Here is a 27,116-nt window from a genome sequence, read left to right as displayed (position 1 = left end):
TGCGGACACTCTGATTTTAGCCTAGTGAAAACACATTTCAGACTTCTGACCTTCAGAACTGTAAGATAATAAGTTTGTGTTGTTTTAAGCCGCTAAATCTGTGGTAATATTTTATAGCAGCAATGGAACATTAACACATCACATAATGTTTAAGGGAAAAAAGAATACAGGGAAAAATAGTGACTAAGGTGGCGCTTCTTTGCATTTCAACATAGCAAAGGGCTATATTGGGGTCCTCTACAAAGTGATGTGGCTGACCACATCCCATCAAAACTGTAGTATGGCTTTTAAGAGTACAATGCTGAAATAAGAGTTACGGAGATGCTCACTATAAATCAAATCACAGGACTATACGATAACAGTGGCCATTTCTACCTGGTATACATGTCTGCTTTTAAAAACAAAAGGACTGATATCATTCTAAGGTGTATATGGTAACTGAGAAGAATGTCTCTCTAACCAAGGTCACAACCTGGGCTTACTCCAGGTGAAATGGCCAATATTATTGAGAGGATGGTCTCCCACCCAAACACTCTCCACCAAAATGGTAAGCCACAGTTGCCTAAAGATGGCAACGATGATAAAACCGTACAATAGCCCCCCTTCAGAAGATGTTATAAAGTCATGTTTGAAAGGGCACGCTGTCTCCCTGTCCTTCTAAGACCCGAGACTCATTCATGGCATGGCTGTATAAGACTGGGAAGTTTGTAGCCATACAAGGGGACAAAGCAAGTGGGCTCCTAAAAGGGTTGAACCTCTGACCTCAGCTTCACAACATTATCTCTATAGCAACCAAGCTCATCAAGGGGAAATGTGTTCAATCCAGTTTTATGTGACCTAGCTCTGAGGCCAGAAAGAAACTTGAAAATTGTGACGTATTACCTCTGCCTCCTTTTCCTTTCCATAGGCTGAAAACAGCTACAAAGGCAGCAGTTATGTAGCTGATAATTATCCTGCAAGAACCTGTATGTGAGGATGGTCAATGGCCATGGCTGTTTGAGTAGTGGGCACATCACAACACGTGGACAACTAGGATAAAGATACTTGAGGATGAATTTGTTATTCCCATCTCACAGATGAGAAAACCAAGGGGCAGGAAAGGTTAGGGCTTTAGGGCTAGGAGTGGCAGCTCTGGGATTCAAAACCAAGCCTTTCTGACTCCAATGTCTGTGATTTTTGTCATCATATACACTACCTTTAAAACAGAAGCGGAATAAGAGAAGTCTGGAGAAAGAGGCATCAGAGAATGACTATGTAGCAACCCCCTCGCAAGCCAAGAGGTTTATTTACAGCCATTCATTCATTCAACACTTCTGGAGTATTTGTTCTATCTATACTAGCAATTTTACCCGTGCAACTTGGAACCACTAAAACATCAAAGGATACCAGGTAGCAGGACCTAGAGGCAGAGTAGAGAGCACCAAAATTCCAGAACATGGTCCAACAGTGAGAGAACCTGCCAACTGAGCAGCTCCAGCAATGAGTGGGGAGAGGTTGTCGACTCCCAGGAAGCAGCAGCAGCAGGCAGAGTGACTCAGCAGGTGGCAATGAAGAGGTAGTATCTTGAGCAAAGGCGTCAGATATCCTGTTTGGAAAAACACCACAACCTCAGCATGCAATAGGCTCTGAGAACAGGGCCAGGGACCCAATATGTTGTATGTTGCATATATTGCAGAAAGGACTGATCGTCTACTGGCCTATTCATCTATTCAAATGATAGGCTAACACAGGGGAAGCGGTGGGGGAGTGAGGGATGGCTTCAACCACCACGGCTCTTCAGCAACATTGGAAATGCCTTTTACACCCTGGATCCTCAGGGCCTGCCCCTACCGCCATGGGGATGCTCTTCTGTTACCATAAAGAGCCCAACCACCCTTTATCATGTACATGCCTAAGTGACAGAAACAGAAATCTGAGGGTAAATCTTCAGTTCTGCCATGTCCCAAAGTGCATTCCTTGGAAATAGGACGACCTACCACATACCCTGGTTTGTCAAAGACAGCCCCAGTTACTCACGTTGTCCTGGGATAATTACTAACAGGGTCCAATTTCCTTCTCAAAAATGTTCCAGTTTGAACCATGGTCACCTAACCCAGAAAACCGTTTCTGGGGATATTAACAGCTGTGCTGTCCTTCTGTGAACCTGTAGCATGCCAACTTATGTTGTAAACCTTGAAGAATGAAATATCGTATAAAAATTATGTTGATGAAGGAACTTCAAAGCAAAACATCTATTATTGTCTTGTGTTGTAGACTACTGTTGTGTTACATACAATTTGAGAAATACTGTGTTCAAGTAAACAAGTTTGGTGGTTGTTGGCAGAATACATGGCTTCCCAGAAATTTAACAGAGTAGCGTGTCATGAATTTCCAAGAGGGTCAAATCCTGGGCAGTTTTTCTAAACTTACTTAAACACAAAACCTTTTTTCATAAAATGTCAAAAGAGGTCAATGTTTTACAGAATACTCCCACATTTTCACTCAACAAATATGGGTGCCTAGTCTGTCCTGGAATTGTTCTAGGTCCTGGAGTCAGCAGTATAACAAGACAAAGCCCTTGTGCTCATCAGGCTTACATTCTAGTGGGGGAGAAAGGCAATAAACCTGTAAACAAATAAATATTATAATGTGGAAAACAATGATCTATCCCCCCAAGTGATGGATATTCAAACTAAAGACCACAACAGTCACCAATTCTGAGGAATATTCATGAAGCAATCTGTCTTCAGATATGAGTTGGCAATGATCCATGTCTGTCAAAAGCCATGAATCGATGGGCACCTTGTTTTATGAGAAGTTTCCCTTAACAAGTCTCCCCTTTGAACTGAGTGTACTTCATTTGTCATTAATATATATGTGCCTCTGGGGGAGTCCATCTGCCTTCGGCTTTTGTTTGTGGACTGGATTCATAATATGTGCCTTTAATACTCTTTCCTGTCCTATCTAGACTGAGGTGCTATTTAAAATAGCATCACTTTCTTTCCAAAGACATGTGTATAGTTGCCTAGCACCCAGGGAATAAATTAGAACAAACGGAGAGTTAGCACATTCTATGCCATACTTCCCACCCCCTAGGGGTGGGACGAGGAACAAGGAGGTGCTTAAAAAAAAAAAAAAAAACATGCACACACACACACACACACACACACACACACACACACAAAAACCTCCTACCCTTTGATTCTGTGCAGAACAGAGACTCATATTGAAATGAATAAGCCAAGTTAAAACTTTCCCTCCCGGAACAAAGCAAAAGGAAAGCCTCTTTATGTTGCAGGGGCTATAGATGCCACGGGCTGAGCCTGTCCCAAAGCTTCCCTCCACTGCTCAAAAACTAAGCCATCTTGCTGCATTTAGCACTTCTCACCAGACCACCCACCCAGACGCGGATACACAAACCACATGTGTGAGGAATGCTGTTCAGCTAGGAAATCAGTATCAGTATTTCAACCTTATTACTTGCACAGACGGCTCTTTTAGTGCGACTCATTTGTTTTATCTTTTCAATAGCTTTGATTATTTTCTTTTAATGGCCTGGATTTATCCTTTTCTACCCTTTTGAAACTTCAGAGCCCTGCAGTGGAGGCCCGCATGTGCTGGAAGACATGATTACGAGGGAAAAGGAGCAAATTGCTTTGCCTTTACTCACCACCATCTCCCCAGTCCCTGTGGCCACCTATTCCGTGCTGACGGCCCAGCGCCCTGCGTTATCATCAACGTGGACTCAAGGAGCCTTCCCATTCAGGTGGTAGATTATTTTTGTTGTTATTCGACAGCTATAGGGCCCAGTTATAACTACTGGAGTGTTTTTCCGTTTGTGCCACGTACGTCTCTCCCTACCCCGTGGGAACCACATTGGTCACCCTTCTCTAATTAAGGGGAAATTAAGACCAAGAGGCCAAGCTGACAGCCCAGGGCAAGTTAACAACCTCTGGAAAAGACTGGAAATGGCCCTAAAGGGAAGGGGCCACATAAACAGGAAGGCGTGGATACTATTAGCAGGCAGAGAAAGCAGAAGCCTTGAAGTGTGCTCAGGCTTCTCTATTTGGGTGGTATTCCAGGCAAGGAGACCCATAAAATACCCGTAGCTACTCCACTAGTAAGCTCATTAGTTTTGGACACTATATCCCCAAATTGCCAAGCAGAGAGGTCTTGGCGTCAGGCCTCAGTTGAGCTGCCATCTCTCTCCAGGACCCCTTGCGTATCCAAGTGGGACCATAATTCTGAGAGACGGTGAAACAAATGTACTGGGGGGAACTGGGGCTCAGTGCTCTTCCCGTGTGAGAGCACTTGGAGATGACAACCTGAGTTGTCTTCAGCAGGCCCAGGATGCCCACCCTGACTTTCTCCATGCTGCAGAAAATTCCAGGCCATTATTTTAAAATAAACAAATGAATATCTATGCTGAAACAAGGGAAGAGATTAGTCCAATTCAAGCCTGGTCATTCAAAAGCTTAACTGTCAGCCAAGCCCATCTGGGACTGATGTTTCCACACCTAAAATCAGTTGCTAGTTGATAAGATACCAGGCAGTCCACTATCATCCCCTCATGGCTTGTTGCCTGAAGATAAGGTGAGTTTCTCAAATCTAATGTCTCTTTACTCTTAAAGAGCATTACATAGAGCGTTACATCCAATTCCTTGGTTCCTTGCCAAACTGAAAGTATTCTATTCTCTTTGTTGATGTAGTTTTTCTCCTTCCTGTCCAATCAAGGTAGTATTTCTTGTCACTAGAGTAAATGCAAGGCCTTTGTTTAGATTATGAACAAAACCTCTGGGAGAAATAGGGGGAAAAAGAAAAAAAAACACCATGCACAAGTAACCTGGTTTATTCCAAGAATGTACCCTACCATTTCTTGTCCAGTCTCTGCAGAGCTTAAAGAATATACTGGTTTTAGGACACAGAAAGTGGTGCTAGACCCTAGGGACTCACAGATGAATGGGGCACGAACTGTGCTCTCAGCTGGTTCTGATCTCGCCATTCTTTCTTCCTTAAGACCAGCATCACTTCTTGAGAAAGGCTGGGGGCTCATCTTTCCTGTATGCAAAGGGAAACCAAACTTTGGTCGAATGACTCTTTACAATGTACAGTCTTACTGAATTGTTAAGAAAAAGGAACCACAACAGATTCGATATGAATTTAAGTGAAACACCTATTTCTGTCCATCTGTACTTACATTTCAACATGGGTTTTAGAGATGGGAAATACATCTGACGAATGCCTTGTAGTTCACATAATAGCATCTACACACACATACACAGTGTATCTTTCAACATAACTACACATACACACTCCATTAAAAAAAAGATACTGACAGATTTATAAAACGTACTGGCCTTGCGCTGTTAATCTCAAGAATACAATTTACTTAATTTATTTTTGCACTGCATGGTAGCTCTGGCCACCGTTAAGGATCTGTCAGCATTTCCATCATAACTCTATTTTCAGAATACTGGAGTACAAGCGCCAAAATACATATTTACAGTTTACAGACAGACGTGGCTTTGTCTTCCTTTGACTTCTTCAATGCATCTTTACAAGGGATATTTGGGGACGGCAGTGCCTACGTGATAAAAAGGCATCATATAAAACAAAAGAGGTCAAAAGATGTAGACTTCCAGCCCGACTAGACTAAATCATGGGAATCGACTCCTCAGCATTCATGTCAGCTGTAGTAGTCATTATACGCATAGCTTTAGAGCAACAGTCCAAAGCAAGATGATAAGATGTGTGTACATATGGAGTACAAAGCATTAGTACACAAAAATGCTAAGGGTGGAAAGTAACGAGCATGCAGCAAACTAGTCCAGAGCTGGTCACCTCCACAGTGAGAAAAATGAACACACACCACCCAACACCAGCACTGACCACTTCCAACACTGAACATCCAACTCTGTCACCTGGGGGGAGTTAAAACATTTACGAATAAAGTCTCTCTTACACAATATGTCAACTTGTTAACATGTGCGGGGCTTGAAACAGTATGTGGGATGTTATGCACGCCTAAACTGTCTATTTTAAAGAGCAGCTAGGTCTGTAAAAGTTATCAGGAGAAACATTTTTGGTGGAAGAAAGTTTTTAGTGCAAGAGAACCAACTTTATTGGCTCTTTCCACAAAATGTGGGTAATTATTCAGATTAGAGAGATTTGCTTCGCAATTTTAAAATGTTTAGGACACTCTCCTAGGACTTTTTTCCTCTACAGTTTTTGTTTCCTAATCTTTAAGTTTTTATGTTCTCCCCAACTTTGACACAATATGCAAGCATATATAGACATCTCTATTTGTCTGCATAGAGAGAGAGAGGTGGATTATGGTGAAGAAACAAAAGAGCTGCAAGCATTTTTGTTGCTAACTCGTCTGCTATATGCTAAGATAGAAGCACCCCCTCTCATACATATCCTGCTGCGAAACCAGGGGCAAAAGGTAATTGATAAGGGGGGGGGGAAGTTCTGTACGTGTTTCCTTCCCCTCAAATTACTGGGGGAAAATTTAAAGAAAGTTTATCATACTCTGGCTGGCTTAAACCATAGTCACACTCACCCAATTCATTTTATTTAGACCAAAAAATTAAACCCTGCCATTTTCCCTTTGTGCTTAAAAAAACCAAAGCCACGTTAGAATCCACGCATGCCAAAAATCTTTTAACAGGTTTTAAAGGTGAGTGTATATAAATGTGGCAGAACTGAGTGGGTTACTTTAAGTATAACTATTTGAATTTAATGGAAAGGGGATTTATTATTTCTGCATTTAAAAATTAGATGAGAGCAAGAGTTCAACTTCTAAAAACTCAACAGCATGACTCTTATTCTATTGGAATTTCATGGAAAATTCATTTTGCTGTCTCTATGAATAACAGAAGGGCAAGTTTCCTGAATTTTATTAATTTACAGATGATATTCTGAAGACATTTACTTTATTACCTAAATTTTAGGTCTAAAGTTTATCACTGTAATAGCTTCCCTTCTTGCTATCCTTTTTCTCTGGTTACATATGTTAACCAGTTTCTTGGTTAGTAACCTAGGGAACAAAAAAATCTTTACATTGCCAAATCATGGTTTTGGCCACACAATTTAGATACAAAAATAAAAATGGCCCAAACTACATATATACATTTCTAGTTAAGCTATATAGATATTTTAGTTAAACCACATACATTTCTGGCTTAATTAGAATATGTGGATTAGCATTTAGAAATTTTTAAAGATTTTTAAATGTTGCAAAAAATTCCATATAAGCATTGCCCACCCCTTTCACCTGTAAAGTTAAAAAAAGAAACAAAACACAACTAAAACCACTCAATTCATCAGTCACCTAATGTCCAAAATGACTCAGAAAGTTTCTCTGTAATTAAACATTGAGAAGTGGACTACAAAACAAATGCTTCAAGGTCGGTCATGCCAATCATCAAGAGTCATAACATTATTGAAAAAGTATACTTGTCCTCAATGGGATGCTTCTGAAAAGTAATTTACAAGGAGTATGGCTGTATTATAATTTTTTTAAAGGAAAAGATAGTGTCTCTGGATAGAAAGAAACAAATGTAAAAAAAAAAAAATCCCCTTGTTGAAATGCAGAAATAACTCCATTATCAATCTGCATTTACATTCCTGCCCAAAAGAATGGGTCTGGAAAGACCATTTTCTGTACAGACACTAGTTAATCTCTGTATGAAAAGACAGCATCTGGCATGGGAATAAACAAGGGAGATACTGGTCCATGAGCACACATAGAGACTTTCTTAAGGCTGATCCAGTGAACGAACCTTTGGATCCAGAAGTATTTCTTCGTTTCTTTTCTTTTCGGTTGAATTCCTAGCCAAAACTTGGAAGACGAACTGTTCACATTTTGCATTCTCCACTTATGGAGAGAATGGAATAATGACACCAAAAGTACTTTGGTTTGGTTTTTTTTTTTTCTTTTAAAAATAATTTGCTTTCTTTTGCATGCCACAGGACAGATTTCTAGTTTCAAAACAGGGTACAGCAAGAACAAAAATATCCCCCCCTCCCCAACCATCTTTATATTCACCAATACAAGAAATCCTTCTGGAAACATAAGCAAGTGACTAAACAGGTATCGAACCGCTGAATCTACAAGTTAATACATAATCTGTTATGGCAGAATAACCAAGAATTTTCCCCCAAAGAAAGATTTTAATTTTTCAAATATAAAAGAGTCTAAGAGGATCATATGTGAACAAACAAAAATCTCTTCTTCCAGGTTTTATGGTAAAGATGGGTAACACACTGGCAGCCAAAGAAAGCTGAAAACTCTTACTAATAAATAGAACCAAATGAAGAATTTCTACAACATTTCTTTAGAAAACAGAACCAGAATTCCTCTTTTAAAAATTATGATCCTGTGGAATGCATTCACTTCCATATTTACCTAATACCGTAACAGTAAAACAGACACAAGGATGTTGATGACATCTCAACAATGCTGGATGCAGGACGTTTACAGGTACACGTTTGTTTAAAAGTCCTACAGGTTTATTGACTAAGGCTAGACAGCAATTCGTATGATCCTATTTGGTGCGTTTTCTAACCATGGTCCAAGATCATTATATGGATACAGCCAAGGACTGGGCCCCAACTTTCAGGAAAAAGACCACAAAGAAGAAAATCAGGGTGGCTACTTGGTCCCCCCAGTTGATCATTTGTGTCCTGGGACTGGAAAAACAAGGTGGAAAATACAGACTGCAACGAGTTAAGGGACTTGGAAAAAGTTGGTGGAGAGTGGCACGGTATACGAGTAAGGTCACTGGGCTTGGGATGGCAAGGGCGCTGCATTGAAAGAGCATCCACGGGACCGAGTACTTAGAATGTCTTGTGGTGTCATTCCCTCAACGACTCTAGAATATCTGTATGCGATAATAAATAGATCAGTTATGTAATAAGGCAGTGTGTTGAATATGCATTCGTCCTGTGGAATGAACCACCACAGAGAGAGATACATGATACCATACACATTCTTTAAGTTTTCTCGTGTTGTATTTGATCTGTTTGTTTTCAAGGCTATCCAGGCTAACTCTTCCCGGGGATTTTCTTGGAGAGAAGAGTGGTCCGCTGAGGCTGGTTTGCTTAACCTCTCCTTTATCAAGAGATGATGACTGGCTTTAAAGAAAAATAAAGCTGAAGGTTGTTTGCTTTTTATTTTTTCCCTTTTGGTTGCATCATTCTGAGTGTTTCCATATAAACAAACAAGAAAAAAAATCACAACCAAAAAAAAAACAAAAAAAAAAACCAGAGTTTTTGATGCATCCAGTTGTTGTAGCCTCAGGATGTTCCAGATGTTTCCAGGTAACTCTGTAGTTTACGGACTGTGGTTTTGTCCAGCGAGCAAAGGTCAAAATCAAATGTTGTGTTTGTGATATGAAAGTGTCCAGTTTCTTCTATAAGGTTCACAATCTAGAGGAGTAAATAAGAGAAAGTTTAGGCAATAAGCAATAGACATCAAAAGGCAAAAAGAGAGAGAGATGGAGGGAGTCAAATATGGAACCAAGTGATTAATAGTCTCATTTATAGCAGGAAGGTCCTATACTGGTAATGGTACCAAACTACTTCTTAGCCAGTTTGGTAGGTCAAAGGAATATTAACCCTTTGAATTTCTCAATGAGAGCAGACTACCTGTTCTCATTCATAGTCTTTAAACTGATTCCTACTTCCAAGTCATCAACAGACCTTTTTACTATAGGGGTGGGAGTGAGAATGGGTAGCTAGTGGGAGATAGAATTTCAAGACCCCTTTTAAAAATTAGTTACTGACTCAATGGACAGTGGCTGTACTTAATAGATGAAAGGAAATTCCAGCCTAGAAATAACAGAACTCCTTATAGAAAAAGTACATACACGCAGACACATATATATATAATGATCATTTTTCTTTCTGATTACATTACTGTTGAAAGTTTAGAAAACTCAAGAACCCAAAAAGAAAAAGAATAAAACTGTCTACATTTCCACCTCCTGAAGATCATGGGTAGTGACTAGAAAGGGGCTCAAGGAAGCCTTCTGGGGTGCTGGAACTGTTTTGTTGCTTGATTTGGGTGCTCGTTACAAAAGATGCATTCACTTTGTTAAAATTCATCTAGTTGTACATCTTGTTATGCTTTGACAAAAAATAAATAAAAATCTATAGTCATTCCATTAGTCATGTTCAGTTGATGCACTTGAGTATCTGGGGTGATAAGTATCATCTGCAGAAAGAAAGGATGCCTTTGTCTCCCCATTTGGGAATAGTTATACCTCATTTCTTGAATTGGCTCCAACTTCCAGAAATATGATAAACAAAAGTGGTTGACAGAGGCACTATTGGTCTTGCCTGGCTTTCGGGAGGATGCCTCTAAGGTTTCAACATTAACAGTGATGTTGGTTATGGGTTTGAAAGAATCTTTTATCATGTTACGTGTCTTTCTATTCCTATTTTACTAATAATTTTGACAGAAATAGATGCTATGCCTGGATAGTATGGGTTCTAGGTATGTTTGTTGTGAGTAAATTGGGATGGAGGGGGGTTGATTTTAGTAAGCTCTGTCGGGGAGAGAGGAAAATCCTCATCAAGATGAAAGAAAAAGTATTTGCACAGAGAAACCAACTGGCAAACCATTTCGCTTATTTTTAGTTGTCTGTTACTCCTTTTCTATCACATGTTTCTGTTCTCTTTAGTACAATCATCTTAAAAGGAATAATTTTAACTATTCAGCCTATTACTTATTCAATGAAGTTTTAGATTATCTAATTTCCAGTTGAAAAAGCAGAATGGAAACTTTTGACCTTTTCTTCTTACAGTTAGTTTTCTTCAAAAAAAACAGTAAATTTGTGAACTATTCCCTATGGGTCAGTGGCTCTCAACAGAAAATGTGCTCCCTATTCCTGACATATTTGCCGCAGAAACATAAGACATAGTGAACCTCAATCCCATTAATTGCACAACTCCAGACTGAGCTGTTATTGCCTCATTCAACCTCTGGAACTATTTTTTTTACAGATGTAACTATGGGTTTAATAACAAAATCAGTTACTCCCATTGCAAAATCATGACAGACACAGCGAACTGCCTACATAATATCCATTTATCCCTTCTTCTTTACTAGCAGAAGCTTGATTTTCTGGGAGTGGCAATATGCCCAGCTATATACTTGCCTCCGAGACCCACCTGCAGCACCGGGCAGACACTGCTATTTACAGTTTATTTGTCAGAAGTCACTGGCCTTTTAGGAAAATTTTCGAAAGGGTATGGACAATGGGCATGAGGCTTTTGCCTTCTGCTCCTCCTTCCTGTCTGGAATGAAGATGCCATCCTGGAAGTGCAGCAGTTGTCGTCCCCTCAAGTGGATGAATGCAAGATGTGAAAGATGGCAGAGCAGGAAGGCGAGGAGTCTATGTCCTCAGTAGCATCTTTTCCACCACACTGACTATGAATCACTTACTTCCAGGCTTATTATTATATGGGGTGGCGAGGAAGGGGGGATGCAGGGCGGAGAGGGAGCCTTACTTGCTTAAACCACTGGACTCAGCGTTCTATCACACGCATCAAGAGAATATCAGAAGGGGTGTTCCCAGTAATGGTTAAAGTGTGACATTCACATAAGAATTTATCAAGCTAGATCTTATTATTAACACTAAAAGATCTAAAATGAACCCTCATTTGCTTTATTAGTAAATAGTTAAAACAGAGCTTTAGATAAGTCAGCCACACACATCTATATACATAGAGAAACACGCATACACAGCTCTGTCCACAAACTGAAGACTTTCAAGGCAATCAAATACTTACTATAATACATATTTAACATGGATTGAATTAAAAGTACTTTCCAGAGTAAAGTATCTTTTTTGCTACATTGTGTAGAAACACTATAGACGGAGTGAAAATGTGTAAACTTCAGTATAGAAACAAACAGCCTCTTCAGAGAGCTCTTTCGGGATGAAAACAAATAGCCTTTCAATTTATACAATGGAAGCAAATGACAATTATTCCAGAGTGTGAATCCTCTCCTCAACTAGCTGGTCAGTAGGTAAATGACCAAGCACTCAGAACAGAGAATCCTGAATTTGGCATATCAAATTCTGACTCTGCTCACTATTTGAATGGCATTGGACAGAACACAATAACCCCTGGGCCTCAGTCTCCTCATCTGTAAAATGGGGACAATGCCACCTGTTCTACCTATCATACAATGTTGTTCAGAGGATCAAATAACATACGGAACATGAAGCTTCTTTATAAACTGCAAATTGCTACACAGATGAGGGCAACATGATTATGATTACCATGTAAACATAAACTTATCCTTAATTATCTGGGAGGTAACTATATAGCACATGAATTTTCAGACCCAGTGCTTTTTCCTCTGCCCCTCATTGACTGTTAGCCATTTCATTAGCACTAAAACAAATGAAGCAGGGAAAATGCCAGAAGCTAAAGCTCAGAAAAGACCTCCTTGAAATTAAAAAAAAATTATAATAAAAGGAGGGAGGGAAGAAAGCAGGGAGAACAGTAGCTGAAGTAAAGTGGTTGAAATGACAAACTAAAACCACAATGTGGGGATAAGGAAGTACAGCCCTCCATTTTCCCTTGAAAATGACAGGTAACTCACCCCTTTAAAAAAATAAATTTCTGTGACTCAATATAGTTGCTCACTAATTACTTAGCAATAGGCAGAAGACAGAGTAATAAAAAAATCCCTTCTAGAAAAGGCCACTTGGTTTTAAAGCAAATAAACACATTTGCCCACTAGGATATTCGGCCCCGTCATCTCACGTGCGCTGTACTACCTTGTAGGTTCTGGGGATTCAATCACAGCCTTCGCGTCTCCTCCACAACCAACACGCAAAGAAATGAAGGGGATCTTATCAATCTCACTAAATGAGCCCTGCATTTTTATGGGAGCTTATAAGAATGCATCCAGGCGGAGGCAGAGACAGCCTTAAAGTAGTAGCGGTGGCAACAGATGGGGCGTTCAGGACTATTTCCAATGGGAACAGCATTAATGATTTGAATTATTAGAGCATGAACCTACACCCTCAATTAAGTAAAGACTTCATGAAGAAAAATAAATGTGGGTGCCTTTCCATGAATCCTGAAAGAGTCAGAACATCAGAAACACCACGTTAACGTGCTTCACTGCAATGACACAGCCACAAAGCCTAAAAGCACCACCCTGCTGGTCCCTGAAGGACGCCACGCTGCCTGTCTATAGGAATCCCCGCTCTGCTGATGCACTGTGGCTCTACCTTGGTGTCATTACCCTGCATCGTACTGCAATGATGAATCCAACTCCAAAATAACAGCAATAATAAAGGACAGGCTGAGTGCAGATAAGGAAAGCAGGCAAGGGCACATGGTATATTATAGGTAGTGGAAAAGGAGGCGTATGTATACTGCTTAACTCATTCTTCAGATGATGGTTGTTGTGAAAACATCTGTGATGGATTATTTCCTGCCACGTCGGCTTTGGAGGGGGTACCACGCAGGCCTTTTTTTTTTTTTTTTTTAAACAGGGTAAGCTCCACTTGTTAAGTCTGTAGCTCCTTCCCCCAATCCTGGTTATAAAAGTCATAAAAGTTATTAAAAGGCAGATGCATTGTAGTCTGATTATGCTTTTTTATATTTTTTATGTTAAAAAAACAAAACAAAACAGTATTCTTTCCACCCGAAGCAGCCTCTTTGCTGAGTGGGAAGTAATGGACAAGCTTTGCCTTAACTGCTTCTGTCTGGTGGGGAGTCAGGTGTGGGGTAAGTTAGGACTTCCTGGAGAATGGCCCCAGCTATGGATGGGGAAGCCCTGTCTACCGTGTGACAACGTGTGCCCTACCCTGGGTCAAGAGGCATCCTGGAGAAAACACTTCTCAGGGAGAGTTTTCCATGTTGTTAGAACACTCTGATATACCACTTATTCCCCAACTCCCTGAAGAAAATTCTAAATGTATAATAGCTGTTACCTAAATTGCCGAAACCATCCTCTAAGGAAGCCCTGGTTTTCCTCAGAGGTTTTTTGTTTTTCTCCTAAGGAGGATGCAAATCCAGACTCAGAGCTGGAACTCCAAGGGAGTTTAGAAGTGTTTAGAAGTGTTCAATCTCCCATTCCAAATGAATGTGGAACATGTGGTTTAAAGAAGAATCAAATTATTAGTCAGTCCGAGGTACAAACGTCTCTGGTTTTGACTGTGTCTACTGTACTATATTTTTACCTTATGGAAAAGGGCCTTAAGAACACAGCCTCTCTTGATCCAGCGCTTTCTGTTCATTAATCTAGATGCTGGGTGCCAGCACTGCATATTCCCAGAATAAAACAAAGATATTAACCACCTTTTGTGAGCCAAAGAAAAGTGTCAGGCCAGATTTTTTGACAGGATGTATTTAATAGGAAAAGACCTGGGATGGGATCCTGAGCTCACCAGAAATCCTGTCTCAGGTGCTGGGGTCTGTGTGGCTAATACACAGACTCTGTGGAATGCAGTCCACAAGATGAGCAGTGCTCAAGGTGGAGAATAACATTAGTCCTCAATAGTTCTATGTTTTACAATAGGAATTAATTAAGCAGTAAACCGTGACAGGACATGCATCATGGTATCATAATCACAAGCCTCAGCTGCATTACAAGGCAAAAGGCCAAAGACTGAGAGCTTTCAACTGGCCTGGGAATGCAATTAGGGTGAAACGCTGTGGGCCCTGGAGTGCCTTTATGCCAGGTTAAAAATTCATGGATATCACTCTCTCCCTCTAGAACACTAAAATAATCCACTTCGATGGAATTCTCCGGTAAGCCACCTTCCCTCACAAGTCTTTCAAAGGTCAAAATAAAGGACAGTGTGAAATTAGGAATGCCAATGACACCCCAAGGTAAGACCCTGCTCAAAAGCCTAGTATCCTCAACTCACTGGTTGGCTTTCCTGGTGAAGGGGTCCCGACCCTGACCAAACATCTGTCTCGCTCTCCTACGAGACGCACTATTTGGGCCCAACTTGTGCTGTAATAGCTTTATTAGACAACTGCTCCACAGTGGTTCAGAGCTGGTGTTCGGGAAAGGATGGGAAAGTCAGCTAATAGATTTACCATCACCATTCAGGCAATTAGCCCCAAATAATTGGTAAGTGGCAGGCTGAACAATTTTCAGTTACACAGAAGAAAGCTGAAGAAAAATGCTATCAAAATACTAGGATATGTCTTAGGGTAAGCCACTCAAACCCTGCTCCCCGACCCATTACGCACTGAGATAGAAATGCAAGAAATGCAACTTATCCCCAATTAAGAATTATATAGGGTCTATAGTCTTTTGTTCAAATCTGAAACTCTAGAAGGGTTAAAAAGCTTATCAGACCAATCAGGGAACTTGGAAAGTTTGAGAGCATGTATTTATAGATTTAAACAAAAATGTTCACAAAATATAAATGTGACCATCAGCCATTAAACATTAAAAAAAATAACCCATACACAGCTGGGGTAGATTAAGTACTAATTTCAAGTCATTTGAAAGTAGTAAAAAAATTCAAGCAGCAAAAAAATCTACAAACCCACCCTGGAATTTAGAACCCAATCTTCTCTTTGGGTGTTAAAGAAAAATTATTTTATCAATAGCCACTGTTAATGCAATGGACGCATGTGCTGTAACTATGAGAACTAAAAACCATCCTTCTTATCTTCTCAAAACATCAAATTGTACTAATAGAAGTTTCCCCACTCTACAAGTCTTCTACAGTTGAGTTCATAATAATAGAATGTATGTTATACAAGATAAGACAAATGAGGAAAATATTTATTTTCCTTAGAATAGCATTGGCAAAGGTTACTAAATTGAATCACAAATGTTTACAGCACTTGACTGCAATTCTTATCACTGTTTTCCCACGAAACCAGAAGCCTGGCCCCAAAGGTTTCTGCATTCCTACCTTCCCCTCCCTCAGCCCGCATGACAGCATCAGACGGCTGAGGGATCAGTATATTCCAGCATCATCCCCTCCCCATGTGCCCAGTTTTCATCGTACCGCGGAAGCCCCAAAGCAGACTTCTGGGCAGCCTCGGAAATGAACCCCCCACCCCCACCTACTTTGCAGGTGGCACTGGGCCAGTTCTGAGAGTGTGGGGCTTTCAGAAGGCCACCTGGCGTGGCCTCCATGTGCTATTACACTAGCCCAGGACAAACTAGGCCTTGACGTTTCTGGAAAGGGTTGTGTTAAAAAGCATTTCTCACCTGCTGAAGAATGTGTCTTTCCCTCAGCGTCATCAACCTTCTGTGAAGCTCTACCAGTTCATCTAGGTATGCCTGAAAGAGAACAGCATCCCCCACAAAGAACAAGCACTTTAAGGAAGCAGTTCAAAAATAAAAGAATAAACAAATAAGAACATACAAGCAGTGGTTAGAGGCTCCACATACTACCCTCTACCCCAGGCTGTGTGGATGCACTGCCCAAGGCCTTTGCAGACCAAATCTCTCTTGGCCAACTATTAACTTTTCAAGCCAGCTTTTTATTGATAAAAAGGGCAATTCTTGCACTTATTTGCTCTCAACAAGGTTCAAGTGAGCAGGTTCCCCCTTTCCCAACAACGCCTCTACAGAGAGAAGGGGAACTCAATGAAAAATTGTGAGTTTAAATGTATTATCACAGTCTACACTCTTTTTTTTTTTTAACTATTCTTCCATCTTAGAAGCATTTTAACAGAAAAAAGCCCAAGTTTGAATATGGAAGTACTGATGCACATTATCAATTATGTCAGGGCAAACTGAAAAAAAAAAGCCCTCTTGGGTCCCTCCTGGTCACATCTAACATTGCTAGTGAACAGCAAGTAACAGGACAGAAGAATGTCTTATGAAAAACAGAGGTCATTATCCACATTAGCATCTGCTTTGTCAAGAGCTCCCCTGAAAAGGCAGAGGTGCACCTCCGTATACTCAGACTCATGGTCTTTGCTAGCATAAATGCCTGGATGTTCCGAGTGCCATTTGCAATGAAGGCAAAAGAAAGGTCTGTGAAGCATTAGCCAGGCCCGCCCCTGCAAAGCATGTGAGGACCCTGCCCACAACGAGACACAAACCCCCAACAGCCCTTGAAGTCAGATTTTGGATGCGTGACTGCACACTTGGGGAAAACACACTGCACTGGGATCAGATGTCCTGCTCACTTAAGTCTGAGATTCCTTAACCCTCCACCTGCACTACAACTCTCTCACCTCCCAATTCAATGGGCCTGAAATCCCTTGGCAATCATGGATAGCGGAAGGCCAGGCTTAACACTGGAGATATAAACAAGACTTGGAAAATAAACTACAAAGCATTGGGAAGAAGTGCTTGTCATTTGGAGGTTTCAGGCGTTTCTGATGAAGAAAACGAAAGGAGAACCAGCAAGGATGATCAAGGGAAACACAAAGAAATGGAAGAGGGTCAGTGTTGGAGCACTCACAGTAATGGACTGGACACCTACCTTGTCACATTCACCATTCTTTATTTGCTTATCTGATTTGCTTTGCTTTATTGGACTTTTCACTTCAAGAATCTAGGGATCAAAGAGAACACAGTTAAATTTGATTTCTAGCACTTCTTAGCTAACCAGCCACCTAAACGAAGGGACTTAAGAATGAAATGTCACAGTGCTTTGTGACCACCTAGAGGGGTGGGATAGGGAGGGTGGGAGCGAGACGTAAGAGGGAGGAGATATGGGGATATATGTATATGTATAGCTGATTCACTTTGTTATAAAGCAAAAACTAACACACCATTGTAAAGCAATTATACTCCAATAAAGATATTTTAAAAAAATGAAATGTCATATAATAACATCACTTTCCAAAGAGCATCTCTCCTCCATACATTTTCTTTCTTCTCCTCTAATCTTACTTTCTCTGGGAAAATAAATTACGTATATGTGAAATGCTGAGTCAGGGCAATAGAACTTAAAAAAAAAAAAAAGAAGGTGACGATAAGGAAATTGATCTAAGCTTCCAAGGCTGCTTCTCTTTTGTGACAACACTCTCACACATATGTACAGCAGCTGAGTTGTAGTGGATTACAGTCCCCTCTGGCAAGAATTTTTTCTTATTCATTCTGTTGTTTCAGCATGACTACCAGTGCTCGGTACACTAAGGATGATAAGACAAACACTCAAATACCCTTTTTAGTACCTGACTTTCAGATTCTAAAAAGTACTCACTCGTATCCACTAAACTGAGGCAGCTTTGGAAATGAAGGTTGCAGTCAGTGACACTGGTTGCTCCCAACTTGGGATCCTCCCACTCAAGAAATAAAGAGCTAGGACTATCTTCTGTATTTCAAGAAATGATGTGTTTACCCATGATAAATATCAAGTGCCTTTCCTTTTATCTGACCCAATTGTAGCTTAGGTTACGAAGAGCAGTTTTGCATACTGTTCAGACTGTTGGGAGCTACGTTTCTAATTAATAAAAAGGAGAAACAAATTATTACTTAATAAATACAATTGATTTATTAGAATTTTCAAAATTGAGAATTACGAGGGAAATATTTTTAAATGGCCCTTGCTTAAAATGGTTGAGAACCACTGAAATTATTGATGAATGTTTACAAATGTATAGAAACATAAAAAGCAAGGTAATTTGTCTTTTTCATTATATCCTCATTACCAAGTGAGTTATTATAACCTGAAGCTAATATTAAGGAAAAAAATGCAAAATAAAGGAGATATTTAAGAAGTCTCATATTCCTACTGCTCTTCTTTTTATCCATTTCTGCTTTAACACACACACACACACACACACACACACACACCCCACTCTCCAGTTCTGTTCAAAGGTCTACCATCTTCCAAAACACAAAAAAGATTTTTAAAATGAGTTCACATTTATTTTGTAATTTAATTTGTAGAAAGAGCATTGATTGGGCTCAGAAACCCAAGTTCAGGTACCAGTCCCATCATTCATCATTTCTGAACCTCAAAAAATGAGATAAAATGAGAGAGATGAACAAGATAATATCCAGGTTTCCATTCAGCTGTAAAATTTTCTACTACAAATAAACATTTTATCTATTGAGGATGACATTCTAGAAAAGACCAAGTACTTCTCTAAGGGTACATATTCCTTTGAATTTAGGAAAATGTATAAGTAAGAAGTGAGCTCCTAACAGAATCTTGCCTGAGAACAGCCTTTATTTCTTCATTTTTAACATTAAGATAACCAGAAGACCAATGTGACCAAGATAACTTCAAATACAATACTTCTGGCAACACAAGGAAATTACTTAATCACAGAGGCAAAGCAATAGTTTTTTTAACATGCTTCACTGTAAAGGAAACCAAACACCCCACTACATTCAGAATTTCCTTCTCTATTGTTGAAAATGAGACCTCAAGGGAACACTGGCGCTGAGACCTAGGAGTAAGTAGGTCAGTAGATGGCACTCCTCACCAACTCAGATCTGGGGCTGGGCCCAAGCAGAGCAGATCTGCGATTTCAGGCAAGAGGAAAAAACAGTGCCTGCCTGCCTTGTGCATTAGAAAATGGAATTTTGTTCCTATCATATCCCACCCCAGAATGCCCCCCCTCCATTCCAGGCCCCCAAGTCATTGCCCTCTGGGGGCCAAGTGACTGAGAACTCTCTATTTGCCATATAGAGCTGTTAACTAGGTTGAGAGAGTTCCACCACCTTTTCTTCAAAGCAGAAAATAGACAGAACATTCAGGGCGCTGAAGTCCCACCCTACACATTCCGTGAGTGCTACAGCACAGAAGGCCCAAATACATTGAAATCCTAGTTTCTTTCTTCTGAAGCTGCAGTGGCAGGAACAAAAGCCCCGGGTGTCAGTGATCCGCCTCGAGTTACTGAGTGGCTGCCCAGAGAGGGCTCAGTTAATCTTCCTGCTTTGATCTCTCCCTGCTCCAAAATAAACAGCTTTGTCAAAACCTCATTCTGAGAGCTGAGCCATGCTGAAGACAATTGTTTTATTTATGATCATTTCTTATCTTTAAGGAAACGACTCCAGAATAGAAAAGTACGGCACCTTGTCTTCCACGGGCTGATTTCAAACCAGTTTAACTGGATAGACTCTTTTATTTCATTCAACATGCCTTGCAGGCTGATAAGTGATTTATCATATTCTGAATATTAACTCAGGTCCCATGGATCGCTTCCTTCCTTTAAGGCCCCCTCACCTCCCTCCCTTCTACACTTTCAGCCAAAAAGGATCTGGAATTTTGATTTTGTTTGAAATTCACATAACAAGGTTTGAAGTTAAAAAAAAAAAAACCAAAAACCTTTGGTTAAAATGGCACGGCACTATTATTTCCTATTAAGCTGTATGGGAAGAAAAAGCCACCCAGACTGCTGAGATGCACCATTTATGCACGTGGTAGTCTCTAAAAATAGAACTGCGATGAGTTGCACTTCTCTCCTTAATCTGAGGATATGGCTTGAGAGTCAAAATTTCAAGATTATTATTTTTCTGTATTCCTTTGTGAGGACTGACAACTCAATTATTCAGCAGATGGATTCTCTACTGATGGGTCTTTCATGTTAATGATCACTAGTAGCTCCTAACAATACTCAGGTTAATTACTTGCTTTGTTGACATGTGGCTCTCTCTCTGCTCACTTTTTTCCAAGAGTTAGAAAATGTTTGACTCAATTAGCACTTTCTCTCTTCCCTAGTCCCTAGAAGACTGAGAAAAGGTAAGGAAAACACAGCTTTGTCTGATAATTTACAGAAACTTGAGAGACCATTATCAACCTGCAGACAGAGAACAGCCAAGGGATACGGAAGAATAAAACTCAAGAGTCTTCCCATGTCACAGTTTGGCCTTCCCAGTATGTTCTCATCTATTTTATGTGAAATTTCAGATCATCATCATCATCACTATCACACACACACACACACACACACGACTAAAAAACACTCCAGTTCTAAGACATAGGTCCAAGGAGGAAAGCACCCTGTGGTACATTTATTTCCTACCCTAAACTAGTTAAAAGTGAAAGCATATGGACCTCCTTATTATGCTTATAGGTGTATGGAGAAAATGACATATAACTGAGTATTCCTGACAGATTGATGATTCACATGTGTGAAGCTACATCTGTCAAATAAGCATATGCCAAGGAACTAGTGGTATGCTATTTAATTGGATAAAGTAATTTTTACCCTTTCTAGATAGATGATACCATTTATTTTTGTTTTCATTCTGCTAGACAGGTTAATAAAAAAAAAAAGTCTGACAAAGACTCTAAACCTTTCCCTGAAACCAGGGCCAGCTCAAGACTGCCCGTTAGGAAGGGATTAGGGGCAGTTCTGTCTGCAGGGCAAGATGGGGGCTTGTTGGAGCTGCATTTATTTAGCAAGCATAGTCTTAACTCTGACTGGAAAATATGCTGAAGGAGACTACTGTGGGGTACAAAAGCACACCCTAATGCCCTTCACTCCTGGCACTGCCACTGCCCAGGAAGTACCCTAATTTTAATATACCACCCACTGGAAGCAGAAATTAGGCCTATATAGGTTTAAACTGGATATAAAAATATATTCGAGGTCTGAATGCTATTCTTTTGCCAGCTCATACTGAAGCACACACTTATAAATATAAGAAACCCAAGTAATCTAGTTTAGCGAGCCCCGGGCTCTTCTCAACTGAGTGGCAGTGATGGTTATACCCATTGCCCTCACTTTCCCCTGAAACGCCGGACTTGGAGCCACACTGGAGGTGAAAGCTGGCTGGGCCAAGGGCATGGCTGGCACTGGAGGTGGGGAAGCACATGGACTTCGGGGAGTCAGGATAAGGAAGAAGAATGCACACCTCCTTGAATGGCCAGTCTGTAATGGATGATGAGGTTGGGCCTGCAGTCACAAAGGAATTGCAGTTGAACTGTAACTGGTGAGGTAAAGAACACTGATATTATTTCTACTTAATAATGCAGGCTTTAAGTTGTAGATAACCTTTATAAATGAGGAATTTTAAATTTTGAGAGATTTTTCCTTATGCTTTACACAAAATTTAAAATGAAAAAGGCTTCGGCTATAAAATCACAGTTTCCCCATAAAACAAAGATCACAAATCCAAGGGCAAGTGTATTTAAAATTACAGGTAGGACACCTGTGAAACAGAATAATTTTACAAAACCACATTTCCTTTATTTTCAAGTTAACATTCATACAGTAACTTGAATTAAGCAATTATTGTAGAGGTCATGTGGAATTTGTCTAAACAAAGAAATAAGAATAACATGGTAATAGAGTATCAACTCAATGCATAATGACGGTTTTACAATACTTGAAAATAGTTTATTTTAGCAAGTATTTAAAATAATCATTTGTTTAACAAAAGCTCTTCATCACAGCTTTTGAAGTTCTGCCTAGACCTTATCCAAATAACTATATTCTGAGTTGATAATCAAATTCACAAGCTTTCCTTTACCTTGATTTATAACAGCAATGATAATGACCACTGTTTACTGTGTATTTTATAAACTATTCCTTACAATCCCAAGTGATAATCCTTTTTCCTGGATGAGCACACAGAGGCAGAACACCTATAATAATAACCATCTATCATCAACCGTTTGCCAAGAAGGTATGAACAATGCCTCATGCCCTTTACATATATTTTTTGTCATCCTCCCAGTAACCAGCAAGGTAGATATTAATATCCCCATTTACAAATGAGGAAACTGAGGATAAGTTAAAAGTTATTTTCCCACTAATAAATTACTGTAAATTAGTAAAACAAAGAACCAGGCTTTATATTAGCTCCAAAAGTCATATTCTTTCTTATTCACTTAACAGCCTACTTACAACTGAGGGGGAAAATATACAGAAATCAGGAATAAATGGGCAACACTTTTTGTCACCATCCCGTCCTGCATCTAATTAATTAACCCATCCAATGGAACATACTTTTCATGACAACAGAAGTACTTTTACCCTAACTATGTTTACTCCTAAGGCTGTAGATTCCCACTGATTTGCTATCAAGAGGGACTTTGTTTAAAACTCAAGGGGTGAAAAGTTTTGCGTGCTTAGTAAAAATGATCAACCTCTAGTTCTACAGAATCTTGAGAAGTGCAAACCCAGCAACTTACCTGGTTGTTGTTGGTTTTTAGTAAGGGTGGTGGCGGTTCGTGATGTAGGGGTGAGGAAGCAGAACTGCTTTCACTATCACTGCCATCACTTAAGCTAACTCTGAAAAGAAACAGAGAAGTCATATGCGTCATTACAGACAGTTCCTGAAATATCCAAACAATTAAGCGCAGAGAGTAAGGAATCCAAACACTAGTCACTGTGAACTTGTCTTAACTCATATAACCGCTACCACGTATTGGCGTTTTACTTTGTTATCTGGAATAGGGTCAAGTGTTTTATCCACTACTTCTCATTTACTAATCCCCATTTCACAGATGAGGAAACTGAGACCTAGAAAGACTAGGCCACTCACCTAGCGTCACAGAGGTAAGAGTGGGGGTTATAGGATTCAAACCCAAGCAATGGGACCTGAAGCTGGTGCGCAGCCAGTATATCTTACTGGCTTCATTTATTCATTCATCTCCCTGTTCCAGCTCCATCCACCTACTATCATAAGCATGTCACCCAAGCTTGCAGGTTAGCAAAATTAGACAGTTCACAGGTTACTACCTTTTCCTCCTTTCCCCCAGCCTATTTGCTACAGGTGAAATTTTTACAAATATGGCTAAAATACAGGCTGCAGGAATGGAAATAACTGCTAAGAAGAATGCAGACTAGAGCCCTGCAGGACTGACAGCTCAGGGTGACATCTGAGGATGGGATGTGTGAAGCCCAATACGATAGACCCATCACCAAGCATTTCCATAGTGTAATGATGCAAAGCTGACCCTAGTTCTGATACAACAATTCATTGTAAATACACCACAGCAACATGAAGAGACAGCACATTTGGGATAACTGCTTTAGAAAAATACAATATCTTTCAGCAATGAAAGACAATAAAAATATCACCTCCTCCCCAATTTTTTCCTTTTCAGAACAAAATGGAATTTTCTTTTAGCCAGAATAGGAGATATTTCTTCATTCTACTCTGTTGAATGTATGCCCTCTTTTAGAAATACCCTTCAGTGTTTGCTCCCTCTCCTTGGTTATATAGTAACCTAATATAATATTCTTCTCAGAAACAGAAGATGCTTTAGAAATCAGGATAGTTTTTCTTTTGCTCTAAATAGGCAATCACATTCCAGCTCTATAATATATTCAGAGAGACAAGATACAAGACAGGAAATGAAAAGGATACACTGAGACATCCTTTTAGCAAAAACTGATGGAACTTGTTTTTCTTAACTAAATTGCATTAATGAAGTGTTCAGTTGAAGCACTGCTTTAAAATGCTTCTTGACTGAAGTGGAGGCTGAGTATTTAAACTGATTAAACAGTTGAGACTTCACAAGTGCAATGAAGATCAAATGTTATGCTGGTGGGGACTGTGCTAACAGCACATGTCAGGAGGGGAGAAAAGCCTTTCCAACAACTGTGCGTCACATCGGCCAACTCACAAACGTGTATCATCTGACCCGTATTGATTCAGGGGATGGGGCAGGAAGGGGGCAGGCCCCAGCTCATCACAGAATATGGAGATCTTCTATGTAACAATAACTTGGGAAAGTGTCTAAGTAAATGTCTAAGTGTCATGCATTTTTCACCAGCTACATGTAAGAGCAGCCAGTGGTCAGGATGTCGGTTGTTATAAAGACGCTCCTCACCTACAAGTTTCAGTCCATTTTTAGGTTTTTTTTGCCCTATCAGTTTCCTTCTTGTCAGATTAAAGACTTCTAAAGGGAAATATTATAAGGCCAAGGCCATAAGTTTCCTTATTTTCTCCTATTTAAAAGGAATACAGATGGGTGAGTTTGGGAGACAAGGCGGAGAAAGAGATATTGAGTACGGCCATAAGGAAGAATCGCTGAGAGATTTGATAGGACATATACTCTACGGAGCCTCTTCTCAAAGGACACAAAGGAATCACCAATTAGCAACATATGGTCTTAAGATCATATTCTTAAGATCGCATTCTTTATAGGAATTTTAGGGTAACAGATAATGGGAAAAGATTTAACGCAATAATTATAAATGTAATTTTTAAGTTCAAATAGATCCATACTTTTTCTACTCAAAACGCATTAAAGTAAGCATGCCTATTTGTTTTCCTCATGATAAAGAAATAAAATCCTCAAGGCAATTTCAAGTTGACTATTAATTATAAGTGACATGAATTACCATCTTATAATGTAGAATTATGCCTCACCGCATTAAAGCTACTTAAGGAACCTAACTGTCAGCACACTTAAAAGGAATTTATTTTCTGGAAAACACACAGGTGATCATAGTTTTACTTAGGTCACACACGTAATGCATTGAAGCCAATTATGCATTTCTAACTACAAACAGCAAACACATTTCCTCAGATTCTGAGCTACCTACAGCAATGGATCTACACAAATTCTTCAAATGAAAGCAGAGTTAATTTCAGCAGCCAGTCCTGCCACCCTGGCATTTACTTTGAAGAACAAAGACTTCTAATAGGACTTCTTCCCTATAAAATTTATGGAGGAGAAGCCTCTCCTTTCTGAGAAAAAAGAATAAATAGTTCTCTGGAGAAGTTGCATCAGCATGCCAAGGTACTGCAACTTAAAAAATGAATGTGACCATTTACTGCCATTGTTTTTGGTGTTGCACACAGGGAACCTCATTTTGGTGTTCCATTACAGGGAACCTCACCTGCGACTTCGGCTGCCTCCTCTATTTACAGGTCTCTCCATTTCGGAGTCATTGTCATTATCCTCTGCCTCATCTGATTCTTCCTCATTGTCATCGGAATGCAGATCTTTCATTATAGACCTTAAAGGACCTGAGTAATGACAACGAAACACAGGCAGTCAAACACACTTAGCCACCTCAGACACAGAGGAATGCTCACCAGCACAGAGCACTGGTTAAAAATTACCACTATCATATATATTTATACAATTTACATGACAAATTTGGTAGTTTCTGGAATGCAACCTCTGCCAAAACACTACTGCTTTTATAACAGATGCCCGAAAATGTTCTTTAGAAAATCTCTATTTCCTAGGGATTTTTTTCTATGCATTTTTCTTCCTTAAGAAAAATCACACCTAAAAAGAAAGCTCTGTTAGTAAATTGAATGTTTTGTTAGGTTAATCCGTGTATTGAAAAGTTAAGACTAATAAATCACCATGGTTGTAACTTGTTCTTAGCAGTGAAGCCTTTGTGTGGTAGTTTTTGATCTGTTAAGGTTTAGCTGTTCCTTTTATTTCAAGGTCAATTTCAGGTCAAGCAAGCATTTCAGTCAAGTTCAGATTATAAAGTATTTCAATTCCATGGTGTAATGTCCTATCTCTGATTTTGTATTGATCTTGGACACAAGGTCTTGTTGCAACAATTCTGTGTAGCCAATTTTATTTTACTTTTTAAGAAATTCCTGGCAAAATACTGGCATGTATTTACATAAATAAGACCATGTAATAAATCAGGTGCCCAGAATATTCAAAAGAGTATCCCGTATTAGATGGGAGAGAAAAATCAATTCAGATTATTCTAGAATTGAAAAAACAAACAAACAAACAAAAAAATGCATAGTGTGGCTTATTTTCGTCGTACTACTCTAAATGTGATGAAAACAAAATAGATATTTCTGATCTTAACAGAAGAGATTGTAAAGGCAATCAAGAAAGTGAGAGAGGCATTTTCATTCTGGATTAGCCAATTCCTAAAGTCTAATCTGTGACAGGACTATCTGAGCTATCATTAACTCACTTCTAAAATAATCTGTAATCTCACATTCTGCAAAACCCAAATTTCTCTGCTTTTGTAATGGGCCTTTATCTTTGGAAGTCAGTGGAACAAAAACTCTGAACACCCAAAATGAACAGTGTCTTATTTTTTCCTGGAAGCTTAGCCTTAGCCCGAACACACACAACAGTTTAATCCTTTTCAAAACATACAAGGCCATCAGGAATTCAGCGTGGTCAATGAAAAAGGCAATGTGTGACATGATGCTCAGAAACAAATTATTTCTTGACACTATCTCACTTTTCATGTTAAAAAAAACAAACAAACAGAAAAAAGGAGCCCACATTTGAAGAGCTTCCACACATGAAAAAGTGGAACAT

At 39.6% G+C, this 27,116-nt stretch overlaps 1 protein-coding gene across 2 annotated transcripts in view; it reads right to left on the bottom strand.

The window, feature by feature from the left end:
• Positions 1 to 7,917: 7,917 nt before the first annotated feature.
• MLLT3 (MLLT3 super elongation complex subunit) overlaps positions 7,918 to 27,116 on the bottom strand; it is a 258,868-nt gene continuing 239,669 nt past the window's right edge. The window contains exons 7-11 of one of the 2 annotated variants that reach the window (XM_065878949.1): positions 25,702 to 25,831; positions 23,040 to 23,139; positions 17,424 to 17,495; positions 16,196 to 16,267; positions 7,918 to 9,411 (exon numbers count right to left, since the gene is read on the bottom strand). In XM_065878949.1, the coding sequence (XP_065735021.1) occupies positions 9,280 to 9,411; positions 16,196 to 16,267; positions 17,424 to 17,495; positions 23,040 to 23,139; positions 25,702 to 25,831 (506 nt within the window). In that variant the 3' untranslated portion in view covers positions 7,918 to 9,279. The remainder of the gene's footprint in view (positions 9,412 to 16,195; positions 16,268 to 17,423; positions 17,496 to 23,039; positions 23,140 to 25,701; positions 25,832 to 27,116) is intronic. The other variant, XM_065878948.1, reaches the window with a different exon arrangement.

This window comes from Phocoena phocoena, chromosome 6, assembly GCF_963924675.1.
Source record: "Phocoena phocoena chromosome 6, mPhoPho1.1, whole genome shotgun sequence".
NCBI classification, from domain to species: domain Eukaryota; kingdom Metazoa; phylum Chordata; class Mammalia; order Artiodactyla; family Phocoenidae; genus Phocoena; species Phocoena phocoena.
Note: the sequence above shows the minus strand (reverse complement) of the source record. Positions and strands in the feature narration are given on the sequence as shown.